The sequence below is a fragment of the Molothrus ater genome, chromosome 5, assembly GCF_012460135.2.
Source record: "Molothrus ater isolate BHLD 08-10-18 breed brown headed cowbird chromosome 5, BPBGC_Mater_1.1, whole genome shotgun sequence".
Lineage (NCBI taxonomy): Eukaryota > Metazoa > Chordata > Aves > Passeriformes > Icteridae > Molothrus > Molothrus ater.
The window spans coordinates 58,373,722-58,401,174 of NC_050482.2; the positions used below are offsets into that span (position 1 = coordinate 58,373,722).

A 27,453-nucleotide genomic window follows, 5' to 3' on the forward strand; every position below is an offset into this window, starting at 1 on the left:
TTAGACATTGTAAAATATTTTATTTTAGTTTTTTTTAAAAATACAACATTCTAAAAAACATTTCCCTATCATCATACTGCTGTAGTGCTGTCTAGACTACATTAATGCCAAGACTTTAGGTACTAAAGAATTAAAATTATCACAAACCAAAATCTCTGAATATAATATAGCAAAAAGCTGGTGGCCAGATGTCACTCTGATTAAACAACATTAGTATTCAGTAGCACTTAAAGATGCCTAGCAATCTGCAGAATAAAAACTCATCCTAACATCAGACAGATCTGATAATAAAGAGTCCTCCAAAATGGATGATTCCAGGATGCTGCCCACCCTCTGTTTATCAGCAAAACCCTTTCCACAGTCTTTTCCTCTGTGTGGCACTTTGTCACTGACCATTAACTGCTGGTAGCACTGGGATGGAGAGGTTTGACTCTTGCCAGTCTGGAGAGCCCAAGCCTTAGGCAGTGAGTAGGTGACTTAACAGGAACACATTTCACAGAGGCATTACTGCTTCCTGAGGGAGCTGGAGATGATTTTGAAACAAAAAGAAGGTATTAGAGGTTTAAAGGGGGAAAAAAGTATCATATGATTGCTGTCTTCTAATCGTTTTCCTAGCAGGACAAAAGAAGCATTCTGAAGAGAGTGCAAAAAGGTCCAAACTACAGAGGCACATGGGAATCACTCACCAGGGATTCCTCCCTCTGGGAGCCAGTGCAGCAGGAATGGTGCACGGGTTAATTACCCAGCCACACACTGCAGCAACACTGGGCAACTGTTCCCTGTGTCCTGGGCATTTTCAGGCACTCCACAGAGAAATACTGAACACAGCTCCAATGGGGAAATGAGGACTTGAGAGGAGCCAAACAGAAAGAACCATGTACAGAAAAGAAGAGCAAATATCAAAGAAAAATCAAAGAATCAGGACTCAGCAGCAGCATTCTCAAATACCTTGAGAAAAAAAAAGCTGTTAAGCATTTGCTTTATTAGTGCAGCTAAAATATTCCAGCATTTTTTAAATATTTTTTGTTTAGAACAGATAATAATTTAGCACATGCCAGAAATAAAGAAAGCTCTAAATAAGAGAGAAATGGACATGAAAGGATCTTTTGATTAAGGTCTGATCCACAGTTTGGAAAACATTTTGTAAGCCCCATGCAGATAAAGCAGTTAAGGATAATGCTGTCAATGAAACATAGATATAGCTTTTCTTCCTTTCTCTCTTTTTTGTTTTAAAGAAAATCTCAATAAAATGTATACAGAGGGCAGGCATTTTCCTGGAATAGCTTTTTTTGGTTTATTTTTTTTAGGAGAGATTGCTAAACGCTGAAGTCAACTCATGTATGTGTCTAGAGCTGCAGCCTCACCCATACCTGGCGGTGTCCATTTAGGCTTTTTGTCTGTGACAGGACTTGATGCATGTAGAGGCCTTCCAGCTCCTTCCAAGGGACTGGACATCACCTTCTGCCTTGGCTCAGAGTTGTGCTCCATTATCCAGGAAGGAGAAACTATAGGTGATGCTGGCATGGAAAAAAATTACTTTAGAAAGATGCTTTTTAGCAGAGAAATCATCACTTAAGATGACAGACCACTGCACAGCAGAAATAATGAGGATGGTACTAGACTGTCCCATCCTGAAGCGGTAAATATTTACAGACACCTTGCCTGTTAGGGAATGACACAGACATGGATGCAGCTTGCTCTTCCAAATGATGAGAGTCACAGGAAGGAAAGAAGGGAGGCTACCTGCTTTTTAAAATAAGCTTAAACAAAGCCAAAAGTGAAAGCTCCAACACCTGATACTACTCCAGAGTCACTGTTTTGACACAAATCCCAGAAAACAACTGCAAAAATGATCGGAGGATCTTTAAAGAGATAAAACTTTCCTGGACAAGGAGGGCAGAAGGAATTTCTCCTGACATACAAATGCAGAGAAGCAGTGACATTTTGCTGGTTTGGGAGAGAATAAGCTCCAGTGAGTAAATTAAGTGTCAAAGTGCAAATGAGATGTCATGAGTATGAGGGGATAATGCTTCAGTAAGGGGGGAGGTAAGGGAAAATGCAGTCAAAGCAGCACGAATTTCACTAAAAATCCAAACTAAACACACATCACATCCAAAGCACATCTAAGGAGAGGGTTTTGGTGGAGAAGAACTTACTGGGTACAGACTCTGGGTCAGAATCAGGACTATGGGCTCTGTCATCACTGTCAACCACCAGTGACCTGTGATGTGCTGCAACTTCGGTTGCTGCTGTCCTTTGCCTCCCATCACCCTCAGGTGCATCATCATCCATAACCTGATTGAGACCTACAAAACAGAAAGTGATTCAATCCGCTCAAATTCACAGTAAATCTATTTTCTTCCTCTAAAATAATTTGGTATTTGAGTGCCCAGAATTCATTTTAGTGATATGAAGTTATACTGTTCAGAAACATATCATTGACACCTGTTTTCATGTGCTTCTCATTTTGTTTTCTCATTGTCAAATTTATCAACATTTACCTGTAATCAGGCAAACAAAACAAAGACCAAAAATTCACCAATCCACAGCTTTCCTCATTTTAAGACCGGGGCCAAATTCTTAACGAAAGAATTGACACATCCTTCAACCTTTATTTAAGATAAAGACCCTTTTTTCCACATCAACAACAACAACAAAAAAAAAGAAACCAATGGAAACAAAGAAGAGATAAGGTACTTAAATGTTTTTTGTAAAAAGAGTGTGAGAAGAACTTACCTAAAAGTTCACTGTCTACACTGCAGTTGGAAAAAGGGGGTCTCCTCTGTGTATTTTCTGATTCAATATTCTTACCTGTTTTAAGATCCAGGGAAAAAAATTAAAAATACTATACAAAAACATATTATAAAAAGTAAAAATAGCAAGAAATTAAAATAGCTGAAGTTTTTATCTGTCTCTAATCCAAGTATATATTTGGAAAATCTTATAGAAGAGTTACTTCTCTCACAGAAAAAAAAAAACCCAAGAACATAAGAAAATAGGCAATACCTAGAAACTCTCTCTTGCCATGACATCTTGAAATAAAGTATAGTTTTCAATCTATTTCAGTGTAAAATAAATTCCCATGTTCAAATTCACTGCATATAAATAAAGAGTGTTGCATGGAACTGTAAAGTAACCTTGTTCTTCTGAATTTTGCACTTCTTGGGGATCTGCAGATTTTTCTTTGACAGATAAGGCTAAGGCAACTTCCAAATCTCTTTTATAAAGTTTCTCATCCAAGGATAACCTAGGGAAAAAATGACAACATGTTAAATAATAAAACAATTACATGAGTGTTATAGAACTATTTCTTGCTCAGTGAACTCTTTAAATTCAGGTACTTGTGAAGAGATTAATATTTCAATACATATTTATAGCATATTTTGTTACAAATATTACATTTTGAAATTATTTAGACAAAGCACACACTAACTTTTAAAGCACTTTATACTTTAAAGCATTTTGATTGTAAAACAGTGTATGTGTGCATATATATACATATATATATATACATATATATATATAGATTTATAAATATATGAAACTATTAACTGGCATTACTTCAGGGAAAAAAAGAGATTGCATTTGCTTGAAATGCCACACCAAAATGTAATATTTAAACACAACTCTACTCATAAAAATTAGATTTCTCTTTTTCATTGACATTGATTTTATATCTTCCTTTAAATACATTCTTTTAGAAGAAATCAAATTTGTCTTTATATTTCTCTGGTTTAGGAGTTGCTAGTAAACTCAGAATTTTTAGAGTTATCTGAAGGTGCATTAATACAGCTCAAAATCTTTATTACAGTCATGTATTACTTGTATGTTCTCAGCTGCTTAAAACTCCTGGGGAAAAGAAACCAAACCCAAGTATTCTTATTGAAATCCAGTTTTACACAGTTTACAACATTTCTTACCTCTTATTAAGTGTCTGTGTCTGTGATGGAGTCACTTCTTTGGCCTTTTTTGACTTCTCTTTTTTCTCCTTCTTTGATTCCTTGAGCTGTGTTCTGGATTTTTTGCTTGAAGGTGCAAAGTCTTCATCTGTTGGAAAACAGCAACAAGCTCTCATGAGTTTTCCTATATTCTTAAATTTCATCATTTTCATTGCACACTGAAAATATATCAAGGTAACTTTTTCTGGAAATTAATCCTATTTTAAAAGAACACAACAACTATAACTGCACTATCCTTACATGCACTTAAAATGAAAATTCAACAGACCCTCTCTTACATGTTTTTTATGTAAGAGGCAATGACTTCAAATTCATGATGTACAAGAACATCCCACTTACCATCATCTTCCAAATCCCCAAACTGAGAATAATCAACAACTTTCTTGTTCCTGTGGCAAAAAAAAAAAAAAAATGTTATCAATCCTTTCGGACTGAGCATCTTGATTGGGTAACACTTTTGGGTAGATCATGTTTTACAAGGAGAAAAAGCAATACATGTTCAGGCGGATGGAATCACAGAATCATGGATTATCCATGAGTTGGAAGGGACTCACAAGGATCATCCAGTCCAGCTCCTGGCCCTGCTCAGCTCAGAACTCCCCAACAGTTCTACCCTGTACATCCCTGAGAGTGCTGTCCCAGCACTCCTGGAGCTCTGGCAGCCTTGGGGCCGTGACCATTCCCTGTTCCAGTGCTCCACCACCACCCTCTGGGGGAAGAAACTTTTCCTGATATCCACCCAAACCCACCCCTGGCAAAGCTCCAGCTGTTCCCTGGGCACAGAGAGCAGAGATAAATCTACAACCAATGGAACTGTACACAATTGCTCATTAGGAATAGCTTGTAGATTTTTTTAAAAGACTCCACACCTTTTCTGGACAATCTGTTCAGTGCTCCGTCACTGCCCAGGACAGTTCTGCCTCCTGCCCAGGTGGAACCTCCTGGGCTCAGTCCCTGCCCGTTCCTCTGGTGCCATTGCTGGGCCCCTGGAGCAGAGCCTGGGCCCTGCTCAGAGCCCTCCCTGCAGGCAGGGACACCCAGGGCTGAGGGCCCCTCTCAGCTGGGGCTCCTCTCCAGGCTGGACAGCCCCAGCTCCCTCAGCCTTTCCCTGCCAGAGATGCTCCAGGCCCTAAATCATCTCTGCAGCCTCTGCTGGCCCCAATCCAGGAGCTCCCTGTCGCTCCTGTGCTGAGGAGCCCAGAGCTGGACACAGCACTGCAGATGTGCCTCCCAGGGCTGGGCAGAGGGGCAGGATCACTCCCTGAGCTGCTGGCACTGCTCTTCCCAGTGCACCCCAGGATTCCATTGGCCTTCTTGTCCCCCAGGGCACTGCTGGCTCATGGACAGCCTGTTGTCCACCAGGACCCCCAGGTCCTTCTCAGCAGAGCTGCTGGCCAGCAGGTCACCCCCAGCCTGTGCTGGGGCATGGAGCTATTCCTTCCCATGTGCAGAAAACTGCACTTGCCTTTGTTGAATTTTAGACACTTCTCTACCTATCTCTGCAACCTGTCCAGGTCCCTCTGAAGGGCTGCACAGCACTCTGGGGTATCAGCCACTCCTGCCAGCTTTGTGTCATCTGTGAATTGCTGAGGGGACATCAAACCCTTCTTCCAAATCATGGATGAGTAATTTAAACAATAATGAGCCCAGTATTACCCCACCTACAGAGTTGCATCCAGCCCTGGGCCCAGCCCAGGAGGCACAGGGAGCTGCTGGAGCCAGGCCAGAGCAGGGACACCAAGGGGATCAGAGGGATGGAGCAGCTCTGCTGGGAGGAAAGGCTGAGGGAATTGGGATTGTTCAGCCTGGAGAAGAGAAGGCTTTGGGGTGACCTCATTGTGCCCTTCCAGTGCCTGAAGGGAGCCCACAGGAAAGATGGAGACTCTTGACAAGGGCCTGGAGTGACAGGACAAGGGGCAATGGCTTCACACTGACAGAGAGGAGATTTAGATTGACTATATGGAAAAATTTTTTCCTGTGAGGGCTGGTGAGGCCCTGGCACAGGTTGCCCAGAGAAGCTGTGGCTGCCCCATCCCTGGCAGTGTCCAAGGCCATGCTGGATGAGGTTTGGAGGAATCTGGGATAGTGGAGGCTGTCCCTGCCATGGCAGGGGGTTAGAACTGGATGGTTAAGGTCCCTTCCAACCCAAACCATTTACGACAGAACCCCGGCGGACACCACTTATTGTTGGCCAGGCCTCCAACACGGCCCTGTGCCACTGATCCTGACCGCTCCGCTGGAAGGGAAAGGGGCCACCCTGGAATCCCGCAGTGGCCCCGAGGGGATCGGGCGAGCCCCCGGTCCCTCAGCCCGGCACACGCACCTCCTGACCGGCCGCGCCATCCCCGCCGCCGCCGGCGCCGCTTGGCGCGCTCGCCACAGGCGCAGCGCCGAAAGTGCAGCTGCGGACGCGCAGCTGCGATGACGGGAGCGGGGAGGCGGAACATCCCGGCTCCCCCTTCCCTGCGGCCCGGTTAACCCGCGGCTGCCCGCCCGGAGCCAGGTGAGCCGGGACGGAGCGGGCCGGGCACGGCCGGGAGGCTCCCGGTGCCCGCGGGCGCTGCCGCTTCCAGCGGAGGGAGTGCGGGCACCGGGAGCCGCCCGCGGCGGGGAGGGGGCGGATGGGCTCCCGCAGGCCATGTCCTGCCGGCTTTGAGCCTGCCATTCCAGGTCCTCTTTGGAACACGGGGCTTGTCCCCAGCTCCCTCTCTATCAGCTTCCTCCCCACCTCCTCGCTGCATCGGGGAGCAGCAGAAAGAGCGTGGTCGGGTTTGTGTTTCCCAGGATTTCCCTTTGCATCCCACTCACAGACAGGCCGGGACACCGCCTCGCGTCAATATTGGTTGTCCTGTGATGTTTTTGAAACTGACTTGTTTCGTCTGTGTCTAACACATAGGTTTGTTCGCTGAAAAACCCACGCCCCAAAAAAAAACAAAACCAAAACAAACCCACCGAACCCTAAACCCGTGAATTCTGCTGTAGAATTTTTTATTTTTATTGTTTTTTCTTTTCCTCGGGGTGTGGTTTTTAGCACTGGGGAGGGTTCAGCTGAATCAATGTGTCCAGCTTTGTAGGGGATGTTAAAAACAGAGGCATGTTAATGAGCAGAAGAACCCTGTGGAGGGTAAAAAATACCAGCAGAGTTATCTCAGCCTGTATTTTCACTCTACACAGTCCCCTTGCATCTCCTTTGGCTTATTTTTACTGCAGGTTACAAAAAGACAAAATCAGCTCTTTCTAAAAATGGTTGCAAACATCTGCTCCCCCACTCCCCAGGCCTTGCACCTGCAGAAAGGAGGAAATAAAATTTCTGTGCACTCTGCACGATTTCAGCTTTTGAGGCATCCATGACAGAAGTCAAGGTGTTTTGTTTAATTTTCTATTTATCAGGATTCCCATCTGCCTTGCTTCTTCTTTTAAGTCAGGAGATTTTGCACTGTAATTTTTAAGAGCAATTACCCAAGTTTATACATTGACACACTCAAATACATTTTAGAAGCATTTGATATTTTGTAAGCTGGTATTTATGCTTCAGTTCCAGATGCATGTATTTGGAAGTCAAAACTGAGTATCTATGAAAATTTGGGGGGTTAAGTATTTTTGACTGTTAATTATTAACAAAGCCATGGCTTTTCATTACCATTTTTTACTTATGAGTTTACAAAAATGTAATTCTTGTTACTTTCATTTCTGTTGCAGGAAACAAACTAAAAAGGATGAAGCCTAATAAAGGAAAGACTTTAACTAGAGAGAGAGACTATGTGTACAAATTCAGTGCTGGGAATGAACATTTTGTGCTTACAGTGCCTCTCAAATTCCCTGTGCAAGAGAATATCAGTCATTTACATGGACGTCTGATGGTTCTGCACAACCTGCCATGCTTTATAGAAAATGGTATGATTTGGTTTCTTAAATTAATCTCGTGTCCTTGTCCATAAGTATCTTAGAGCTTGCTCTAAGAAGCCAAAAGAACAGTATTTTACTTGAACAGTATTTACAAAATTGGTTTTTAAACAGCAAAACATCAGAGAAAATTATTGTCAGTGCTAGCAAGGAAAAGGTTTTCAGGTGAAAAACTGTACTTACAGGTTTCCTGGGTTATTGTTCATGTGTTCTGTTGATGGACCATTTCTTCTTGTTGTAATAGACCTGAAGCAATCTCTTAGTAAATTTGTAGAAGAGGAAACTATAAAAGATTATGACAGAGAAGCTGAAGTGGCTCTGGAAGCAGTGAAATCAGGAAAAGTAGACATCAACCAGCTGGCAGATACTTGGGCTAAAGCTTATAAAGAGGTAAGATTAAGGCTGAAGAGTAAATATTCAAGGCTTGCTTTGTGAGAATATGTGTATGTGTGCAATCACAACTGTGAGGATGAAATATTACACTAAAATTCACTGCCATTCTTGCAGGTTTTTCTTTTTATCTGAAAGTGAGCATCAAGTCTTCATTCTACAAGTTCTTAGTCAAGTTTTTCTTAAATTTAATAGAGCTGAAAGATAGAAAATGGAGAGGCAAAACATGGTGGTTTGTTCATTCAACAGTTGAAACTCAAACAAAACATAGGCATAAGGCTCATAGTGGCTTAGAAATAAAGCAAGAGGTAATGAAGTGACACTCCTATCCTAAAACTCAGTAACAGTAATTAAGGCTAGAAGGAGAAAGCATATAGTTGAGAGAGACTTTTCAGTTCATTTTTTGGGTTCATATTATTTAGGAAGGATTATTTAGGAGGCTTTAGTTGGAATAATGTCTCCAGTTTCACATGGAATCTTAAAAATAGTGGAGTACAGAAGAACTGGAGGACTCCTAGTGAAAAGAAAAAATTAATGACAAACCTGCAGTATTTGAAGAAAAGTTTATAGGAATTGAATTTGCTTCTCATGAAATATAGAAAAATGTGAAAAATTCTATTAAAAGTTTGCAAAACTGGCATTCTTGGGCTGTTCTCTGTTCAATAAAAATAGCCTTTCTTAGATCAGTTTTGTTGATGGAATTCTTAGTGACATCAGCAGTTAGTCATCCTCACTAGCAAAGCATTTTTGTTTGCACAGCTGGTGTTCTGGGCTTATCTAAAATTCATCAGGTGCAAGTATTATTGTGGATATTGCTGTTCTTTCCCAGCTGGTGTTGTGTGAAAATTGGTAATTCCTTACTGTAGTCCAAGCCTTAATGATTCTGACTTTAGTTGCTTTGAAAGAGAAAGAATGGGAGAGGAGAAAATTAAAAGCTAAAGTAGAATGACAGGAAGCTAAAATTAGGGAAGATAAGTTATGTATGGTACAAGCTGTGTGTGGGCCCCCATGGTTTTACCCACCATTTATTAGGGATCTTTATATGTCCTAAGAGGAATCTTATCCTTTAAAATCTCCTACCTTTTCTTTAGACAACATTAGAACATGCCAAACCTGAAGAAACCAGCTGGGATGAAGATTTTGCAGATGTTTATCATGATCTGATCCATTCTCCAGCTTCTGAAATGCTGTTAAACCTGGAACACAATTATTTTGTTAGCATTTCAGAATTAATAAGTGAAAGGGACGTGGAGCTGAAAAAGCTACGTGAAAGGTATTACTTTTTTATTATTTAGGTTCTCCTTTCTTTTATTAGATAGGGTTACATGCCACTGGGTGTGTAAACTCATAGGACAACGTGTGTCGCTTGTATTTGTCTGTGTAAACCCCAAGTCAGACAACACTTGGCTGGCACAAGAGTATTTAGAGCAAGGGGGAATGGCTTCGAACTGAAAGAGTGAAAATTTAGATTGGATATTAGGAAAAAATTCTTTACTCAGGGTGTGATGAGGCCCTGGTACAGGTTGCCCAGAGAAGCTGTGGCTGCCTCATCCCTAGAGGTGTCCAAGGCCAGGTTGGATGGGGCTCTAAGCAACCTGGTCAGGTGGAAGGTGTCCCTGCCTATGGCAGGGGTTGGAATGAAATGGACATTCATGTCCTTTCCAGCCCAAACCATTCCATGATTCTATGATGTCATTAGGGTCAGCTACCTTATATTACCTTGGTAGCCTTCTATTATTTTCAGTGACTGAGGAGAATGTAAGTTTTGATTTCCAGAAAGCATTGAGTTTGTGTAGGCACAGTTTGTGGTAGTTGGGAGTGGAGCTGTGGAGCCTCATCCCCAGTGGCTACAGCTGTGAAAAGCAGGTGAACAGCATTGAACAGCAGGTGAAGGCAATGAGCCATGGAGTGCCCAGGTGTGCTGATCACCAAAGGGAACAGAGGGCACACAGGTGCAATTCATGTAAGGTGAAGGGTGTCAAAGGTTGGGCTGAAGGACAAGATGAGCAGATGTTTGTAATTTTCTGAAATGATGTTACTCTGTATGGGTTGAAGCTTTCTGAAATGGTATGGTGGCACTCTGTGTATCATGGTCGTCTTGACTGTGACATATGCTGTGACAAGTTTGAGTCCAGAGTTCTGGAATAAGCTTGCATAGCTGCAGGTGACTCCTTTATCCACAAGAGGGAACACGTTGAGTGTGGATTTTTCTTTTTGTGTCAATGTAATTCCAGTAGGTCTGGTTTAGCATTCTGAGTAGCAATATTCCTCTTGAGCTGTGTGTGTTTAAGCTTGTATTAGACAGTGCATTATCTCTTCTTGCTATGGTTTCTAATGGACTAAATTGTATGTATTTCTGGTTTGAGGGTCAATGTTGCCAGTAAGGTGTTAGCAAATCTTTTTGCTGCTATTGCCTCTTCTCAAGAGTGTATACAGAAGAAAGAGCAGAATTGTTGTAGAGCACAGGTGTAATGTAGCTGTGTATCGATTCGCTTGGAATTTATCACATCCCTATGTTGGTGGCAGCTGAGCCTGTCCCAGATGAGGGCAAATGATGTTCTGTTTACAGAGGGGCTGACTGACCTGGCCCTTAAGGCCAGTTTGTTTTGTGGATTTTCATTGCTAAATCTGTGATTGTTCATTCTGTCAGTAACAAACAACCAAGTTTGTTGTTGTATCACAGCAAAGGGTGTTCTGCTGCCAGTCTTCTGAAATCTGTTTGCTTCTCTTTCAGGCAAGGAGCTGAAATGGATAAGGTGATGCAGGAGCTTGGGAAGTCACTGACTGACCAGGATGTGAATTCCTTAGCAGCTCAGCATTTTGAGTCACAGCAGGTAACTAGAATATGCCATGCACATAATCACCTTAAAAAGAACACCCACACCACTCAAATTATCACTGCTCTCCTGTCAGGATTTGGAGAACAAATGGACCAATGAATTAAAACAGACCACTGCTATCCAGAAGCAGGAATATCAGGAGTGGGTGATAAAGCTTCATCAGGACCTAAAGAATCCCAACAACAGCTCAGTCAGGTATTTAATTCCTCTGTGATGCTGAATTTCAGCTGAAATAGTTCAAAGTATTTGCATTTACATAATCTCCTAAATAGGGTACTATAGTCCTATTTATTATGATATGATAATATCTATAAATAATTTGCTTAGGATAATCAAAGGCAAATAGACCATCATAAAGAAATATGTATAATTTCAGGAATTTCTTCATTGTGTGATGTTACAACATCTCTGTACCAGGAAGTGTTGTAATGCACTGAAGTACAGCTTGACATGAGTGGAATTCCCTCCTGTTTTGCCTTCCTCTCCTATATCTGTCTTTAACACTGTTTCACAAACCTTTCTGTTACCACCCAAGCATGTTCTGGAGAATAATGGTACTTTAAAAAAATGGTAACAGTGGTTTGAATAAACAAGCCTCTTTTTCTCTTTCTGTATGTATGTCACTGGACAGCTAAAAAATGGAATTTTTTAGCATGAGTGCTTGTGGAGAGAATTGAATGAGATGCTTTCCCCTGTTTGAGGAAATGGCAGGGAAATTAGAATTTGTAAATTGGGTGGGATCCTTATTCTCTATCACTAGGACATTGCTGCTTGGCAGTTGAAATCAGTAGAATTGCTTGCAAGTTTATAAGAGATTTTTGGAGGTGAGGCACTTTGAAAACAGAAACTTCTCACTAGTGCCAAAACAAATTGGATCCTGTTCTTTCATCTATTAGGAACAGTATTTGTTGTATCACTACCAGACAGTTGAATTTAGGGAAAATATTAAAACTGATATCTGAAATGTTTCCTGGGAGTTTGAACACTGTGGAGCATTTGATAAGGTGGTTTTTAATCTCCCATTTTGTGTGGGAAGAAGAAAAGAAATGCTTTCGTTAATAACTTCCTTAATAAGATTTTGGCTACTGTAAATAGGTTGAAGAGAATTCTTTTTGTTTTCCTTTTATTCCTACATTCTTACTATGTTATAACTAGGTATTGTGACTTATTTTTAATTCTCAGTCTTGGAATGCTTTACTAATGGGCCGAGTAATGTAAATCTAACAGTGAAGTTTCCTCTTCCTGCTTCCAAGAAGGCAAAGGTGAAACCTCATGAATGGAGCTCATGCTCATAGGTTTGGTCTCCTGGTTTCCACAGACCAGCTGAGAAAACTTGGGATAACTTTCCCAAAGTTGTTGGTCTTGAATAAAAATTAGGATTAACTTTTTGGTACTTTTCTTATTATTTTAGTGATGAAATTAAAGTTCAGCCCAGCCAGCTGAGGGAATCTGTGGAAGGAAATGGGAGAATCTATGAAGAGCAAAGGCTTTTAGAAGAAAGCTTTACTATTCATTTAGGTAAGTGGAGTAAACCAAATAACAGCTGGTAATAAATAATGTACCCAAGGCACATATTATTTACACTACTTAACTCTCAATGTGTATAATCCATAGTTTGGAGTTGTTTTGTGTTTGTTCTTTACATGTGTAAGAGAACAGCATAAACTGTATTAAGCAATGTCTGAAATAGGTGGAAACCTTAATGGAAAACATTCTAGAAGTAAATTTTTATCCATTTTCTTTGGGTGACTCATGTGAAAAAGCACAGCAACAACAAAGTATATTGCCCAAAAATGATGCTTTGACTTTTCTTACATTTGGTAGAAAAATGTGTTTATTAAATTCACTTCCTGTGATCAGTTGACAGCAGAATAGATACTTGCAATTTGTATTTTTGTTTGTGCAGTAGAGTCTTCTTGTGCTGTTTTCACCATGTTATGTTGTGCAGGAGTACTTTAGGTCACTTAAAAAATCGTCAGCAAAGGTGTCAGCCAGAGGAGGTTTGATACAAATTTGCAAAAGAGCAGAAAAGTTCAAAGGCAAGGTTCACTCTATTACTATATAGATAAAACACAGAGAGGAAAATTGGATTATAATGAAATATAAAATGATTTAGCCAGAGATGGGCACCAACAATCCTTCCCAGTATCACAAACTTGGGAATTTGCAAGCTCTGAGGGGCATCTCTGTCAGAGGGAGATGCTGGTGCAGCCTGCTGTGGTGCAGGAAAGCTCCAAGGACATCCCTTAGGACCCATGTTCCATAGGGTCATGAGATGATTGCCTTGAGTCATTTGGAAAATGTTCATCCTCAGGTTGAATTGCTGGAGTTTCCAAAACTCCAGCAGCAATGGTGCTGTTTCCCTTGAACCATGGGTTGGGTAGGGGATGTTTCCAGGCTGTCAGGGGCTGACTGATGATCTCTTCCTCTCCACGCAGCTCCCGCTTCAGCCATGCAGCAGTTCCTGGGATGTCCCAGGGAAGCCTCAGTGCCCAGCTGATGGCACAAATGCTAAGGCCTAGCAGGAGTTCCTGAGCTTGTGCACTGGTTCTGGGGAGGGTGGGGAAGGATACACCAGCACACATCAGTAGTTCATCCCTAGCCCTGCAGTATTCCTTCAGGAAGAATTGCTTCACAGAAAGGGTTGGAAGGGTCTGCCCAGGGAGGTTTGGTGTCCAAGGAATGCCTGGACATGGTACTCAGTGGGCTGGTGACAGGGTGGGGATTGGGCACAGGTTGGTCTTGATTTTGAAAGGCGGTTCCAAGCTTAATAATTCTGTGATTCTGCAGTGGGAACAAGGCTCATTTCAGGCACGGGCAAGCCTCACTTAGTGAAAACACTGTGTTTTTATTGCTACTTTGTGAATTGCTGATGTGTCTGTAAAACTGAATGAGTGGCTGAGAACATCCTCTGGGTCTTACTGGTTACAGCTCCCTTCCAGATCTTTAGGGAAGCAGTTTTGTGCCCTTGCATTTCAATCTGAGTCTTGAGCTTAGACTTCCACTGGGATTGAGCCACGTGTGCTCTGTGCAGGGGCTCAGCTGAAGACCATGCACAACCTGAGGCTGCTGAGAGCTGATATGTTGGATTTCTGCAAACACAAGCGCAATCAGCGCAGTGGGGTGAAGCTGCACAGGCTTCAGACTGCCATGTCCCTCTACTCAACTTCCCTCTGTGGCCTGGTGTTACTGGTGGATAACAGGATCAGCTCATACAGCGGAATCAAAAGAGGTGAGCCTTCTAATGGGAGGTATCATGTCAGGGAAAATGAATAAAATAATAAATTAGAATAAAATTTGGCTGTTTTCTCTCATGGAAAAATATTCTTTGTAAAATTAAAATTCAGTGGAGGCACTCATGTTTTGCACGTGTATTGCAAAAGGGTTACAAATGAAAAAAGAGATATGGATGAGGATGGGGGATAGTGTTGTGCTGTTCTCTCTCATCTCTTCCCTACATTTTGTGTCAAAGTAACAAACAATATTGAAGAGGACCCTTCAATATTGATTTAGACAAATTTATTATAGGAGTTTCTAACTCTTTAATACCAGATTATCACACTGAAACATATTTGCAAAAATGAAAAAGAAATATGCCCAGATTTTAAAGGCATAGGTAAATATATAAAAATGCCATGTCCTTTTGATACTGTGAATTCTGTTAAAAGTAAACAATAGGAATATGACTTCCCTACTCCTGGAAAGTTTGATTAATAGCCATTTTAAGTGCATGTCTTTTGAGTAAGTGAGCATTATGATGGTGTTTTCTATCAAGGTTAACCAAAGAAACTTCTCTTTATTCCGGTTGACTCTCCCACTTCTGTCTTGAAGTTTAATACCAAAAGATTTGCAGGCACACTGGTTTTGGTAATTGGGAGTGGGGCTGTGGCTGAGCCTCATCCCCGGTGGCTACAGCTGTGCAGGACAGGGGACCAGCACAGAAGGTGATGAACCATGGAGTGCCCAGGTGTGCTGATCAATCACCAGAGGGAACAGAGGGCACACAGGTGCAGTGCATGGGCATGTGGTATAGAAGGTTGGGCTAAAGAACAAGAAGGGTGGATGCTTGCACCCTTCTGAAGGGATCAGGTGTTACTCTGTTATGGGCTGATGCTTAAAGCCTTTGGAAATTCTAGGGTGGTATTCTGTGTATCCTGGCTGTCTCGACTGTGACATATGCTGCTACAAATACACTTGGAATGTCTTTTTTTGACTATTACTTGCCATTATTCTTGCATGCCATTAAAAAAAAATGCACAGTGGTGCTTGATATTTCCTGGAAACTGTTGGAGTTGCTAGGAAGAAGGAGAGGGAAGTGAACCAGGAAAAACTGCAATTGCATTTGTTGATTGCTGTTCATGGTTTCCAAGTAGTTTAATTGTAACAGTATTTTGTACTTGTACTTATTTTGCAGGTACTTTTTAAACTGTTTAAGTATTTAAATGAATAACAAAAGGAGAGTATCTGGTTTACGCTAAATTTTAGGCAATGAGAGAAGACAGAAATTTAAATAATGCCATTAAACACAAAATTGCATCTTGTAGCCACCAACTTTATCCTGTAGCCACAGTAGAGGGGAAAGTACTGGGACCATGTCACAATCTGTCAAATATAATCCTCAATGAATTTTGGAAGAGGAGTTCAGTAGGGCTTTATTTGGAGAGTTTGCCTTTATAGCTGGATTTACTTGATCAGTAGAGTAGAATTACATAAGGTTACTGAGCACAACCTCAGGACATGCATTTCAATCTTATTTTTTTCCTAGATTTCGCAACTGTTTGCCAAGAATGCACGGATTTCCATTTTCCTGGAATCCAAGAACAACTTGAAATTGTCCAGAAGGTTGTACTTAAGGCCAGAGCACAGCGTAGCAGCAAGACAAAAAGATACCACGGTCAGTGACAACCAAAATTACCCTCCTTGAAATAGAACAGTGGTCAGAGGGATGTTTGTGGGCAGGGCAGAGTCGATGCCACTCTTCTGCAGTTATTTCATCTGTAAAATGGAATGTTTGGGCTCATCAAGAAACTGTGTGAAATTCACAGAGAATGTGATGTTCAGGTGGCGTCTTTGCTGCTCCTTTAAAATGAATCAACATATAAAAGTCACATTTTAACAGCATGGGAAGTATATCAGGCCATTCTGCTTTCCTGAACTGCCAGTAGCAGCACAAACTTTATCTGTCTTTACCTTTTTATTGCCATTTACATTTAAATCTTTAAAAATTGCAGAAAAAGGAGTTTACTACTTTTTCCCCCTTCCTTTAAAGTGAATGCTGAAAACCAGATAAGAAATTGACTAAATGTGTATTTAGCTTTCTTGTGCTGGCCAAAGCTTTGGGAATGGTTTTCCTTACATTTGTGTTTGCAAATGGCTGGGAAATGCTCTGACCACATGGTGTTTAGGCAGTGCAGTTGTACATCATGTAACTTTGTTTTCCCTCCAGAGAGCTACTTATGTGATTTAAATGCATCCAGAACATGAACAAATATGAGTACACAATAAAAACAAGTTCCCTTGAGAATCTGCATATTGCTGCATCTCAAGGGAAATGGTGAAAGCTGGTTTTATGCTGCTGATTTATGTAAATCTCTTATGAATAAAATAGTTTTAATTTATTACATTATTGAAAGAGTAATAGCAAGATACTATGTGGTCGTGGGGGCAACTTCCAAAGTTTCATGTTATGTCTGAGAATATTGTTTGCTTTTGTCCAACTGAAGAAATATCATGGGATGGTAAGTAAGAAGGGCTGGAATTTGAGGTAGGATTCAGTTTGGGATGTGTTGAAGACAGTGAAAACTCTTCTACCCATCCCCCTTGCATTTTGGGGACTTTATGGTAACTTCATGGTCAAAATTCAAGCCAGATATCAGTACATGAACCTTGTCATGCCCAAGTGTAATTAATAGAGGATATGATTAATATTTGTTCCATGTGTTCATACACAGAAAACAAAATCAGTGGGAATGAAGATAAATTAAAGAATGTCGAACGAAACCAGTCAAACATTTTGCCGGGTGAGTTGTGTGGCCCCCTCTTCCTCAAGCAAACTGTGTTTTATACATCCACATTTTTAGCTCTAAAGTCAGAACATAAATTTTAAACTGAACCCAAGCTGACCTCAATCAGAGGAGAAGGATGTTCCTGTGGCTGAGGCAGAGAACTGGGTGTCAGGACATCTGGTTTCTATTCCCAGCTTTGCCACTGCATCACATGGCATGGGGCAAATCACTCCTCTTTGCCTAAAATTTCCTTTTGGAATTTGAGGGTGAAAAAAAAAGAACTCTCAGAATCTTGGGGGAAAGGTGAAACTTCAATACTAGCTGCTAATTTTATTTTTAAAAATGGCTATATGTATATTACTGCTGTGGTACAGAAAAGCAGTTTTGAGTGGATTTTTTAAGTTTCAGAAATCCCTCTCTTAGGGGAAGTATCTTCTGTGTATATTGTGTTGTTTAGTAAGGAAAGCTGCTGTTGAATTTGAAGATGAATATGCAGTTAGGGGAGGAGTTAAGTCCATACAACCCATGGTTGAGTGAGGGTTTATTAAAATTGATTTCATGACTGTCTTAAATATTTTTAGTGGGAGTGGATTGTAAATCAACTTGGACCAGATAAATCCAGGTGTCTTGTAGCAGTGACTTGTGTTACTGCTTGTAGATGGTCACAGCTGGGGATTCCTGCCTCCTTTGCAGTCATCCAGAAGGAGTACAGACCCCTTTTGCAGCTGTTCCAGTTCAAAGAAAGGATCTTAACTTCGGTGGCCAGTGGGAATAGGTTTGAAGGAAGATGTTTATTTGTTGACTGAAACAGTGGGGGCATTGCACACCTGCTTTTCCCTTGACTACTGTAGGCTTTAGATCTCCAGTGCAAAGGAGCAAGGGAGAGACCTGGATTTCACTGCCTCTCACCTTTGATAAATGAATACTAAATCTAAAAATATTCCCAACGAGATGTCTTGGTTCCTTTTTTCAAACAACTCTGTAACTCACCTTCCCACTACTCTGACTTATTTTAAATTCTAATGGTCACTGATCCCTTTGTGTTCCAGTGCCATATCTCAGTTGTTACATAACCCACTATCTTTTTCCGCAGGCTCTGTGCATCCTTTATTTGAACCCATCCTTTTTTGGCCTTTCCGCCTCCCACATCTGTCTGCAATTCCGTGCTTGCATTGTGTATTTTGAGTATTGCACCTCCTCTGGGTTTGTTTTTCTGTTTTGTGCTATATAGAGATCATATCCTGTACTGGCACTGTTATGGTTCATTACACCATGTGGCCATGATGCCAGTGGAACCCATCAAAGCAGTAGAGAGAGTGTGGGATGGATGTAAAACAGTGACAGTCCAAGAGATTTTAGATCTCCTGTGTATGTCCTCATCTCTGCTGTATATTTGTATTGGCCTTTTATCTTTGTTACACTTCCAAACAATTGGATTTCAGTACAGATCACTACCATGATTTCTTCCCTTCCTGCTTTGCCTTATTGTGCAGGAGAGTTCTACATCACAAGGCACTCAAACCTCTCAGAAATCCATGTTGCCTTTCACCTGTGCGTGGATGACAACGTCAGGTCTGTGAACGTGACCGCCCGGGACCCGGCCATCATGGGGCTCAGGAACATCCTCAAGGTCTGCTGCACACATGACATCACCACCATCAGCATTCCCCTCCTGCTGGTGCATGAAATGTCAGAAGTAAGTAAATGCAAACATTTGGGCTGGTTTTATATCCTTGGATTTTTGCAGATGGTGTGTTTCATGCTGATATAGGCCAAATGGGATGGTTTTTCTCACTCACAGGCCTCTGCCATACCACGTGGTAGTTGTATCTACATGGTGACCCAAATTAAGGAGCCATGTTTTTAATAGACCAATTAAAAACATCTCAGCCAGCTGAATCACTCAAACGTTTTTATTCCCACCCCTCCTTTTGGACAATCCACTTCCTAGATCCATCTCACTGCAGTGTAGTCCCATCTTTTATTAATACTTGTACCACAACTGGAAGCTCTTGCTCAGAAATTCTACCTTCAGAGTTGCTGATGCAGTAGTGATACCAGATCCCCTCTTTTAATTATCATTAGCTGTAAACATTAAAACTAACTTTTGGGAGCAGCTGAACTGGCAAAGCTTGACTTAGAGTTCTGTAAATCTAAACACTACCTTCTGTAAATCTTCTACCACCTCAGCCCTACACAGGAGCAACTAAATTTCACCTTCACTTTGACCTGTCTCCTCCTTCACTGCCTAATTTCTGTCCCTGTTTCCTCTCTAAGTCCCCTCAAATACTGGCTGGGCAAGAGGCAGCATATTGCTGATGCTCTGTGTTCTTACTTACTGTACTGAGTTTTGTATTTTCTTCTCTAGTGGGACTCTGCTGTAGGGCTTGTCTCTCAATCAGCTGTAACATTTCTCAGTGCACAGCAATTTAAAACTATTGACAGCTTCTTTTCTCTGTCACACCTGGCTCACAGAGAAGAAAAGAGGTGGGAAGGCAGGGGAAGAAGGGCAGGGAGTACAGCCATATGCCTCCTATCCTGAAGAGCTGGAAAGTCTATAAACCTAAAGAAATGAGAAAAGGAAGATAATTCTGTCATCCATGCAAGGGTATCAGTAATAATTACAGTCTGTTGGAGAGGTTTCTTTTTTACATAACCCTTTGATTTTTCACTTTTAGATTCAATGTTGCCTTTCCTTTGTGGAAAGTGGCTGACTCACAGCAAGATAAATGCTCACCAGTGGATTACCTTTAACAATGACAGGTTTTATAATAGAATTTACTGGAACATGGAGTAGAAGTCATCCTTTTTTGCAGGATCAGGGTCTATTATAATGAAAAGCAAGCAGTGAAAAAGATAAAAAGACACAATAATGAAGCTTCTAAAGGATGTGTTTCCATGCATAAAAGTAGACTTTTAGGAACAGATTAGATTATTTATGAAATTTTTCATCTATTGTACTGAGACCTTTCTTTGGGCACAAATTAACATGGGAAAGTAATCAACATGCAGGACAGCAGCCTGGGTCTCTCATGGGAGCCAGTTGCTGTGTTTCAGAAATTTATTAAATATATCGATCTTTTTCTTAATCAAGGTGCCACCTGATTATGGTCTTCTGGTTTTTGTTTCCTTTAAACCTGCTTAGTTTTAGCTTCCGTTTGCATATATGTATTTTAAACTACAGATCACATGACCAAGTGTTCAATGCACCTTGAAATGTGTGAAACTGAAGAATTATCTTCTTGCCTAGTGCTGGATTCTTAAAAGGTCCCAGTGAAACAATTTACCTTTGTATTAAGCTGTTAAGTCTTAGCAGAGTAAGCAGAAGGTGAGCTGGATGGTAACTGTGTGTTTAGGCACAAGTGCTTTGTATGACTTGCATTAGCAGCTTGCTTATTACAGTGCTTGGCAGCTGGCTGACCTGCTTTGAAACACACAAATCTGTAACTCCTTGTTGAGGGAAAAGTGAGTAATGACAGATTTCTGAAAGTTACCCTGAACTCAGTGCCTTTGGCAGCCACAGTTCTGACTCTGCATTTACCACCCACAGAAGAACATTTTTGTGAGGTGGTTAACCAGGAGCCCAGCTGCAGAGATGTTTCCATGCTTCCCTGGGACAGGCATTCATTAGCAGTGTTCTCTGTGCTTTTTCCAAAGGTTTTCTCCTAATGTAGATGGAAAAGTGGTGTTTATAGCCTCACAAAAGTAATTACAGTATCACAGACTGCTTTGGGTTGGAAGAGACCTTAAGCTCGTCCTGTCCCGTCACCTGCCAAGCGTAGGGACACCTTCCACTCTCCCAGGTTGCTCCAAACTCCATCCAACATTTCCTGGAATACTTCCAAGGATGGAGAAGCCACAGCTTCTCCAGGCAACCTGTGCCAGGGCCTCACCACCATCCAATCAAAACCTGCTCTTTGTCAGTTTGACTGTATTGATCTCAAAGAAGCCATTAGATTTTATTGTTATTTCTATGAAAAAAAAAAATCAAGAGTTCTGTTTTCCTTTGTTTATCTTATGGCAAGAACAACCAAAACACATCTCTCTGGTCTGATGATTAAATTCAATAAAGGAAGGAAACTGGATTTGATACCTGAGAAAGGCAAAAGCAGGCAAGTTTGATTTCAGGCCAAGTGAGGTGTTACTGATCACTGGAATCTGCCATAAACTGGGGAATGAAATGGCTCTAACAGGAAGGCATTGCTAAAAATGCCTGAGCTGGCACCCTCCCTTGGTAGCTTCAATGTTGCTGTTGTCCACACAGCAACAGTGACAAAAATGTAACTCTTCAGTGATCTCAGTCCAGTTGTCTCTATTACCATAAATTAAGACAAAATTGTTTTTTAAAAAAGTGGAAATGAAAGGAGTGTAAGCTGTGTAACAAATATTTATGAACATGGTTTATGTCCATAGAGAGGTTATGATGGGTGATTGACCTCAAATGTTTCTCATCTGAGTTTCCTGCCTTTCAATTTTTATCTCCTCATCCAGTCTTTAGGATTTGCACAGATGCACTGTGAGTTAAACACCTTGCTAATTCTTACTGAAATTACCCACTGAAGTTTAGTTTGAAATATTTTTCCACATGATGTGTGTAGACTTCACTGTTTTACTTACTTGATTATGACATGGCTCTGCAAAGGCCCAAGCCCTAAGCAGCCCTGTGTAGTGAGCTGTCATAAATTAAATGAAAATAAAATCTAAAGGATTGCAGCATATCTTTCTCACTGTGAAAAATATCTGAAAGACCAATGAAGCTGGTCTCTCCTCCACTCCCTTTTTTTCTAAATGAGTCAAAGAAATCTTAATTTGACAAAATGGTTGCATCTTAAAAAGAGTTGAAGTGTCTCTGCTAGTGAAAAATACCCAAAGTTCCAGGTGTTGTTTTTTTTTTTAACTTTCTTGAATGCTGTTATACAAAACTCGCTCTAAGAGGCTGGCTGTTTGCTTTTTTGCTTTCTGATGTCCTTCTCTGTATTTTGCATTGTTGCTTAGCTGATCCTCCATTTCCACACCAGAGAAAACTCCTGGTGATGTGGTGAATTCATGAGAACTTTGGTGTGTGAAGATGGATTAGAATTGAATCACTGCTATGTCATTCAGTTCCTGTGGCTTGCAAGGAGCAACATTCTGTTATCTCCTTGGATGCCCACAAAATTTAGTCTCTCTGTTCCTCTAAAATAGTCCAAGGAATGGTGTCATATCCTGCTGTGTTGATCAGTCTGTTTAAGGCTCAGTTCCCATCACTGATTGCTCAAGGTGCTCCTGAGAGAGAATGTTCTTCTTAGTTACTTGTTTTTTACTAAGCCAAAGCTGTGATCAAAACCAGCTATAAACCTTACTTGTGACACAAAGCACACATGAGCAGATGAGTTGTAATAAACACCAAGTGTTGCTTCCAGAATGCTTAAAAATTTAAAAAGTCAAAAGGCAACCACAACAAAAGTAAAAACCCAAACTTGTCCATCACTGTTCTGTCTGATTAATGTGGTGTATACCCTAAAAGCAGTATGTGATTTATATAATGAAAGATTTATGAAAAGATACTTCAAACTTACCCAGTTTTTAACATACAGTGTATTTTGGGGGATTGCAGATCCTCCCACCTGAGGAGGAACTTTGGCTTTCAGTAGTTGTTTAATGAAGCCATACATCCAGTTTATCAGTTGTGTTATCAGTAAGCGTTCTTAGATAAGCTTGCCTCTCAAATAACTTTCTTTAATCCTGAAATTAAGCTTTCTGATAACAGATTGCACTGTGTTTGACATTGCAAAATAGAGACTGGCTTTAGTGAATAGAAAAATATGTAAAGCTTAAGTTTGAAAAGGTACTTGGAATGATAAATCAGTTTCCACATCTATATTCCTGTATTCAGAGTAGGAAGTGCTCATCTTCATGTTGAAGATTACAGCAGAAACAAACAGATATTGTTTTCTTCTTCCTGAGAAGTGTTTGCAGTGAGTCATTCTGTCTCTGATGGAGTTACATCATCATGGTGTAATTGGCTTTCTAGCATACAGCCAAAAAAATGTTTCATGAACTTTAATCTTAAATTATTTAGCCCAGTGCTTGTAGCCATATCTTAAACCACTGTGGTTTTCATATCATGTTTTGCTATTTAAGTTTAGGTAAGGATTTGCTGGCTGTTGCTATCTGAAACTCCTTCATCAGATGCAGATGATTTGTTTGTTCTCACTCTTACCATAAATGCATCTAAAGGAGGAAGGGCTTCTTCCAGTTCTAGTATTAGAGGGAAGGTTTTACTGAAGATTGTGGGTATGCCAAGAAATATTAAACAAGAACAGTTAGAAGTCATCATTGTGCTTTTAAGATGTAGTCAGGAGCCTGCCTTTGATTTGCTGAAGCATGAACCTGATAATTATCAGTTCAATTTTTGACTTTTTCTGGAGCTCCACAGGGGAATTGAACAGCCCAGTTTCCAGTGGGTTTGACAGCATTTTTATTCAACAAATCAGTTTAAAAATGTTTAATATTGTTCTGACACTGGCTCTCCTAGCAATAAGGAGTGGTGGTGCTTTTATGGTCTCCTGAAAGGTGTGTACACCTGCCTAGAATGTTCGGAAGGCAAGGTCCCAAATCCTGCTTGAAAATTATGTTGTAGGGCAAAAAATATATTGCTTTTAATAACTTCCCTGCTATTCTTGCTGTTTAGATTTGTGGGGCATTGAGGCTTTTTATTTCTTCATTTAGGAGATGACCATTCCATGGTGCCTGAAGAGGGCAGAGCTCGTGTTCAAGTGTGTCAAAGGTAGGGGAGTGGAGCCCCAGTGGGATCTGGGGAGCCAGTCCAGAGCAGGGACATGAGCTCATTAAAGGGATGGAGCAGCTCTGGGGATTGTTTGGGATTGTTCAGCCTGGAAAAGAGAAGGTTTTGGGGTGACCTCATTGTGCCCTTGCAGTGCCTGAAGGCAACCTACAGCAAAGATGGAGAAGAGGCTCTTGACAAGGGCCTGGAATGACAGGACAAGGGGGAATGGCTTTACACTGACAGCAGGTTTAGGTGGGATATTAGGAAAAAATAGTCCTCACAACTCAGCATGGTTTTCTGCCTTTCCATGTGGTGTTTTTACTTTCTGCATTTTTTGTGCTGCACTTAAATAGTTGAACCAGTCACTTTCTTTCAACCACCTGCTTGAGGAACCTCTTCCTGTAGTAATTGACCTTTAGTAGTTCACAATGGATATATCATCTATATCATCCACTTCTATTAAACAAGTATTTTTCTGAGTGTCCTTATTTGCCACAAGAGGATTCCTGTGGCCTTTGGTAGTTCATTACTTGAGCAATAAATGAGTGCTGAGCTTTATCCCTGTAGAATCATGAAATTGTTTGGGTTGGAAGGCATCTTAAGATTTCAACCCCCTGCCATGGGCAAGGACACCTTCCACTATCCCAGGGTGCTCAGAGCCCCATCCAGCCTGGCCTTGGACACTGCCAGGGATCCAGGGGCAGCCACAGCTTCTCTGGGCACCCTGTGCCAGGGCCTCAGCACCCTCACAGGGAACAATTTCTTCCTCTTATTCAATCTAAACCTACTCTCTGTCAGTGTGAAGCCATTGCCCCTTGTCCTGTCACTCCAGGCCCTTGTCAAGAGTCTCTCTCCATCTTTCCTGTGGGCTCCCTTCAGGCACTGGGAGGCCACAGTGAGGTCACCCCCCTTTCACAGTGAAAGGAAGCCACGGAAAGAACTCCTGACACACTGTTTGGAGAAACCCTCACTTCTGCTGTGCATCACTGTGCTGCACAGGAGGACTGATAATTCTGTCCTCAGTGTAGGTATTCTGCAGAACTCATCATTAGATTTTTCTACATTTCATTCAGATTGCCCAGGTCTGATTTAAAGGCAGTTGAGGGCATCCCTAATTAAGGCAGATCACACTCTACTTGTGTGTGAAAGCTCCCTCACTGCCTGCTCATGCTGTAACTGCTGGGGAGTGTTGCACAGAATCCAGACTGTGCCTATGCTGTTTTTTTAGGTTTCATGATGGAAATGGCCTCGTGGGATGGAGGAATTTCTCGGACTGTACAATTCCTGGTACCACAGGTAGGTGAAATCGAAGTCATATCCAACCTAGGAGCCTGCTGGTAAAAAGTCACATAACAGCAGATCTAGTTGTGAATTTTTTGCTCTTGCCTGCCCCTTTTGAGTGAGTTTAAATTAATCTATCTGGTTTTGTTTCCTTGCCTCTAAAAGAGGAGTAAGGGTGGGTTTATATTTTTGAATACCCAGTAGTATTTTCTCAGATGATACTAAAATTTTAATGTGGGAAATTCACCTTTACAAGTAGTGAATGCATCACCTTTGAAAAAGGTGCTTTTTTTTCTGTTAATTACTTAATTACATTTTTCTGTTAACTACTCCAGTGGTCTGACCTTGTGTTACAAGACTTGCATTGTTTATTAGTCATACTGTCTAACAGCATGGAAAGCTGAAATGCAGAAAGTTCAGTCATGCTTTCACAAAAAAAAAAAATTACTCCAGGTATTTGAAGTTAGTTCTTATTTAGATTCTGAAATTATTTAATTTGGAGTTCTAGCTGATCTTCAGAAACAGGAAGATATCCAAAGATAGCCAGCATGAAGTTTGTTCTAAAAAGCAGTGAAAATAGAGTTAATGTTAGGAAAGGAGTAACATGTATTTCTTGACAAATTAAAAGCTGCTGAGCAAAGAGGAAGCCACAAATAAATTCCAAATTTGAAGCTAGTCTTGAAATGCAGAGAGCAGGAGTCCTGTAGATAACAAGCAGCACTGTCCTGCTTCTGCTTGGCAGAAGTAATCAATCCCTGGAACAAGAAATCTGCTGGAAATGGTTATGTGGGCATGTCACATAAATATACAGCAAATATTTTTAGGTCAGTCTTTTAATTGAATTCAGTCAGATTATAACACAGTTTGAAAATTATTTTTGTTGGCTTCTGAACAGCAGCAATTCTCTTAAATACCAAGAAACAAAGTTGAGAGAGACTTAATCCTTCCTAACTACAAAAAGACAAAGCTTACCTGTGTGTTGGTTTTTTTTTTCCCCAGACAATTTCAGAGGAAATGTTCTACCAGCTGAGTAACATGCTGCCACAGATCTTCAGAGTGTCCTCCACACTGACTCTGACCTCCAAGCACTGATTTCTGTGGGGCACTAACCTGTATCCTATTGGCAGAGGATGAGATTTAGGAGATTCGGGACTAGGATGTCTCTTTCCTGTGGACTCATGACTCCAAAGTGACATTTGTTGCAATTTCAAGAATTGTGTTGTAATAAAAGATAAATGTTGTCTGTTCTTGGCTGGTAGCAGCTGATTTTGGCCTCTTGTTTTGTTTCAGCACAGGATTGACGATGAATACCTCACCTTTACCTGAAAAACATTCATTATAACTTGTAAGAAATCTACAGAAATATATAGCTGATTCTCATACACAGGTAGTAGCAATAAGAGCATATGCTAGGAATGGGGTCCTCTGCCTTCTACAAACATTTGCTGAATTGTCTTAGTGACTTAGAAGAATATGGAGCACATCAGAATAACCCATGGAATTTGTCATAGTGACCATGGAATAAAATTACTGCCTCATTTTACTGCTGCAAAATGAAAGACTTGAATCAAACATTTATCCTGTTGCATTTTGTAGATTGTGGAGGTGCTTAAAAAAATTAATATATACTTGTGACAATAATTAGGAATTTTGAAGTATAGACCTTCCTTTTTTTTAATACTTTTGGCTTTATTTTCAGTCTTCACATTGAGAAGTTTATCATATGAACAACTTTATAGAATAAACACTGAAGTCTTCTGGACACTGCTATACAGATAAAATTTGCTGCTTATTAACATTTTATGACTAATCAAAAATTCCAGGGAGACAGCTCAAGATGCAGCTATGAAATTTCTTGGGACAAATTTAAATCCACTCAAAAAACCCGAACTGAACAACCCCTGCATCCCAGTGATGGGGGATAAGGGGGACCCTGGGAACTGCTTTTCGCCTATCACGGACAATCTTGGAACTCAGCTGTGGACTCAGGAGCTGGAAGCAGCTTTTCCATGGACACAGGGAAAGTCCTGTCAGGAACTGGGATTCTTGGGATTGCTGGAAGCGCTGGGCTCACAGCAAAGCAGCTGTGGGGGTGAAGGTTCCAGGCAGTGGGATTTCCAACTCCACAGTCCTGCTCTGTGGGAATCATGGGGATCCTGGCAGACCTGGCTTTGAATCAGAAACTTCTTCCTATGTACTGCTGAAATTCTGCCCTGGAAACTAGAGAACCTGGAAGCCAATTAAAACTCAAATTATTTTCTGTCTTCACAGTAATTTTTTAAAATGTTATTTAGCTTAATAAAGGG

At 41.0% G+C, this 27,453-nt stretch overlaps 2 protein-coding genes across 5 annotated transcripts; one reads left to right on the forward strand and one right to left on the reverse strand.

The window, feature by feature from the left end:
• Positions 1–6,389, reverse strand: RAD51AP1 (RAD51 associated protein 1). Of its 3 annotated transcripts, XR_004982282.2 has the most exons (9): positions 6,283–6,358; positions 4,299–4,348; positions 3,921–4,047; positions 3,138–3,247; positions 2,737–2,811; positions 2,157–2,306; positions 1,371–1,517; positions 687–848; positions 417–523 (listed from the first exon to the last, which is right to left on the reverse strand). XR_004982282.2 is itself a non-coding variant. In XM_036405017.2 (8 exons), the coding sequence occupies exons 1-8, from the start codon at positions 6,300–6,302 to the stop codon at positions 396–398; spliced, it is 807 nt and encodes a 268-aa protein (XP_036260910.1). In that variant the 5' UTR covers positions 6,303–6,389; the 3' UTR covers positions 1–395. The 3 variants fall into 3 exon arrangements, 2 of the variants coding, with proteins under 2 accessions (XP_036260910.1, XP_036260911.1); XM_036405017.2 differs by lacking the exon at positions 687–848 and having other exon boundaries at positions 1–523; positions 6,283–6,389; XM_036405018.2 differs by having other exon boundaries at positions 409–848.
• C5H12orf4 (chromosome 5 C12orf4 homolog) lies at positions 6,363–26,405 on the forward strand. Of its 2 annotated transcripts, none has more exons than XM_036405016.2 (14): positions 6,363–6,462; positions 7,659–7,853; positions 8,107–8,252; positions 9,344–9,525; positions 10,987–11,086; positions 11,166–11,287; positions 12,504–12,610; positions 14,127–14,324; positions 15,858–15,986; positions 17,044–17,112; positions 18,591–18,793; positions 23,809–23,866; positions 25,095–25,162; positions 26,147–26,405. In XM_036405016.2, the coding sequence occupies exons 2-14, from the start codon at positions 7,676–7,678 to the stop codon at positions 26,237–26,239; spliced, it is 1,653 nt and encodes a 550-aa protein (XP_036260909.1). In that variant the 5' UTR covers positions 6,363–6,462; positions 7,659–7,675; the 3' UTR covers positions 26,240–26,405. The 2 variants fall into 2 exon arrangements, with proteins under 2 accessions (XP_036260909.1, XP_054370840.1); XM_054514865.1 differs by lacking the exon at positions 6,363–6,462 and adding an exon at positions 6,834–6,855.
• The last annotated feature ends 1,048 nt before the right edge of the window (positions 26,406–27,453 follow it).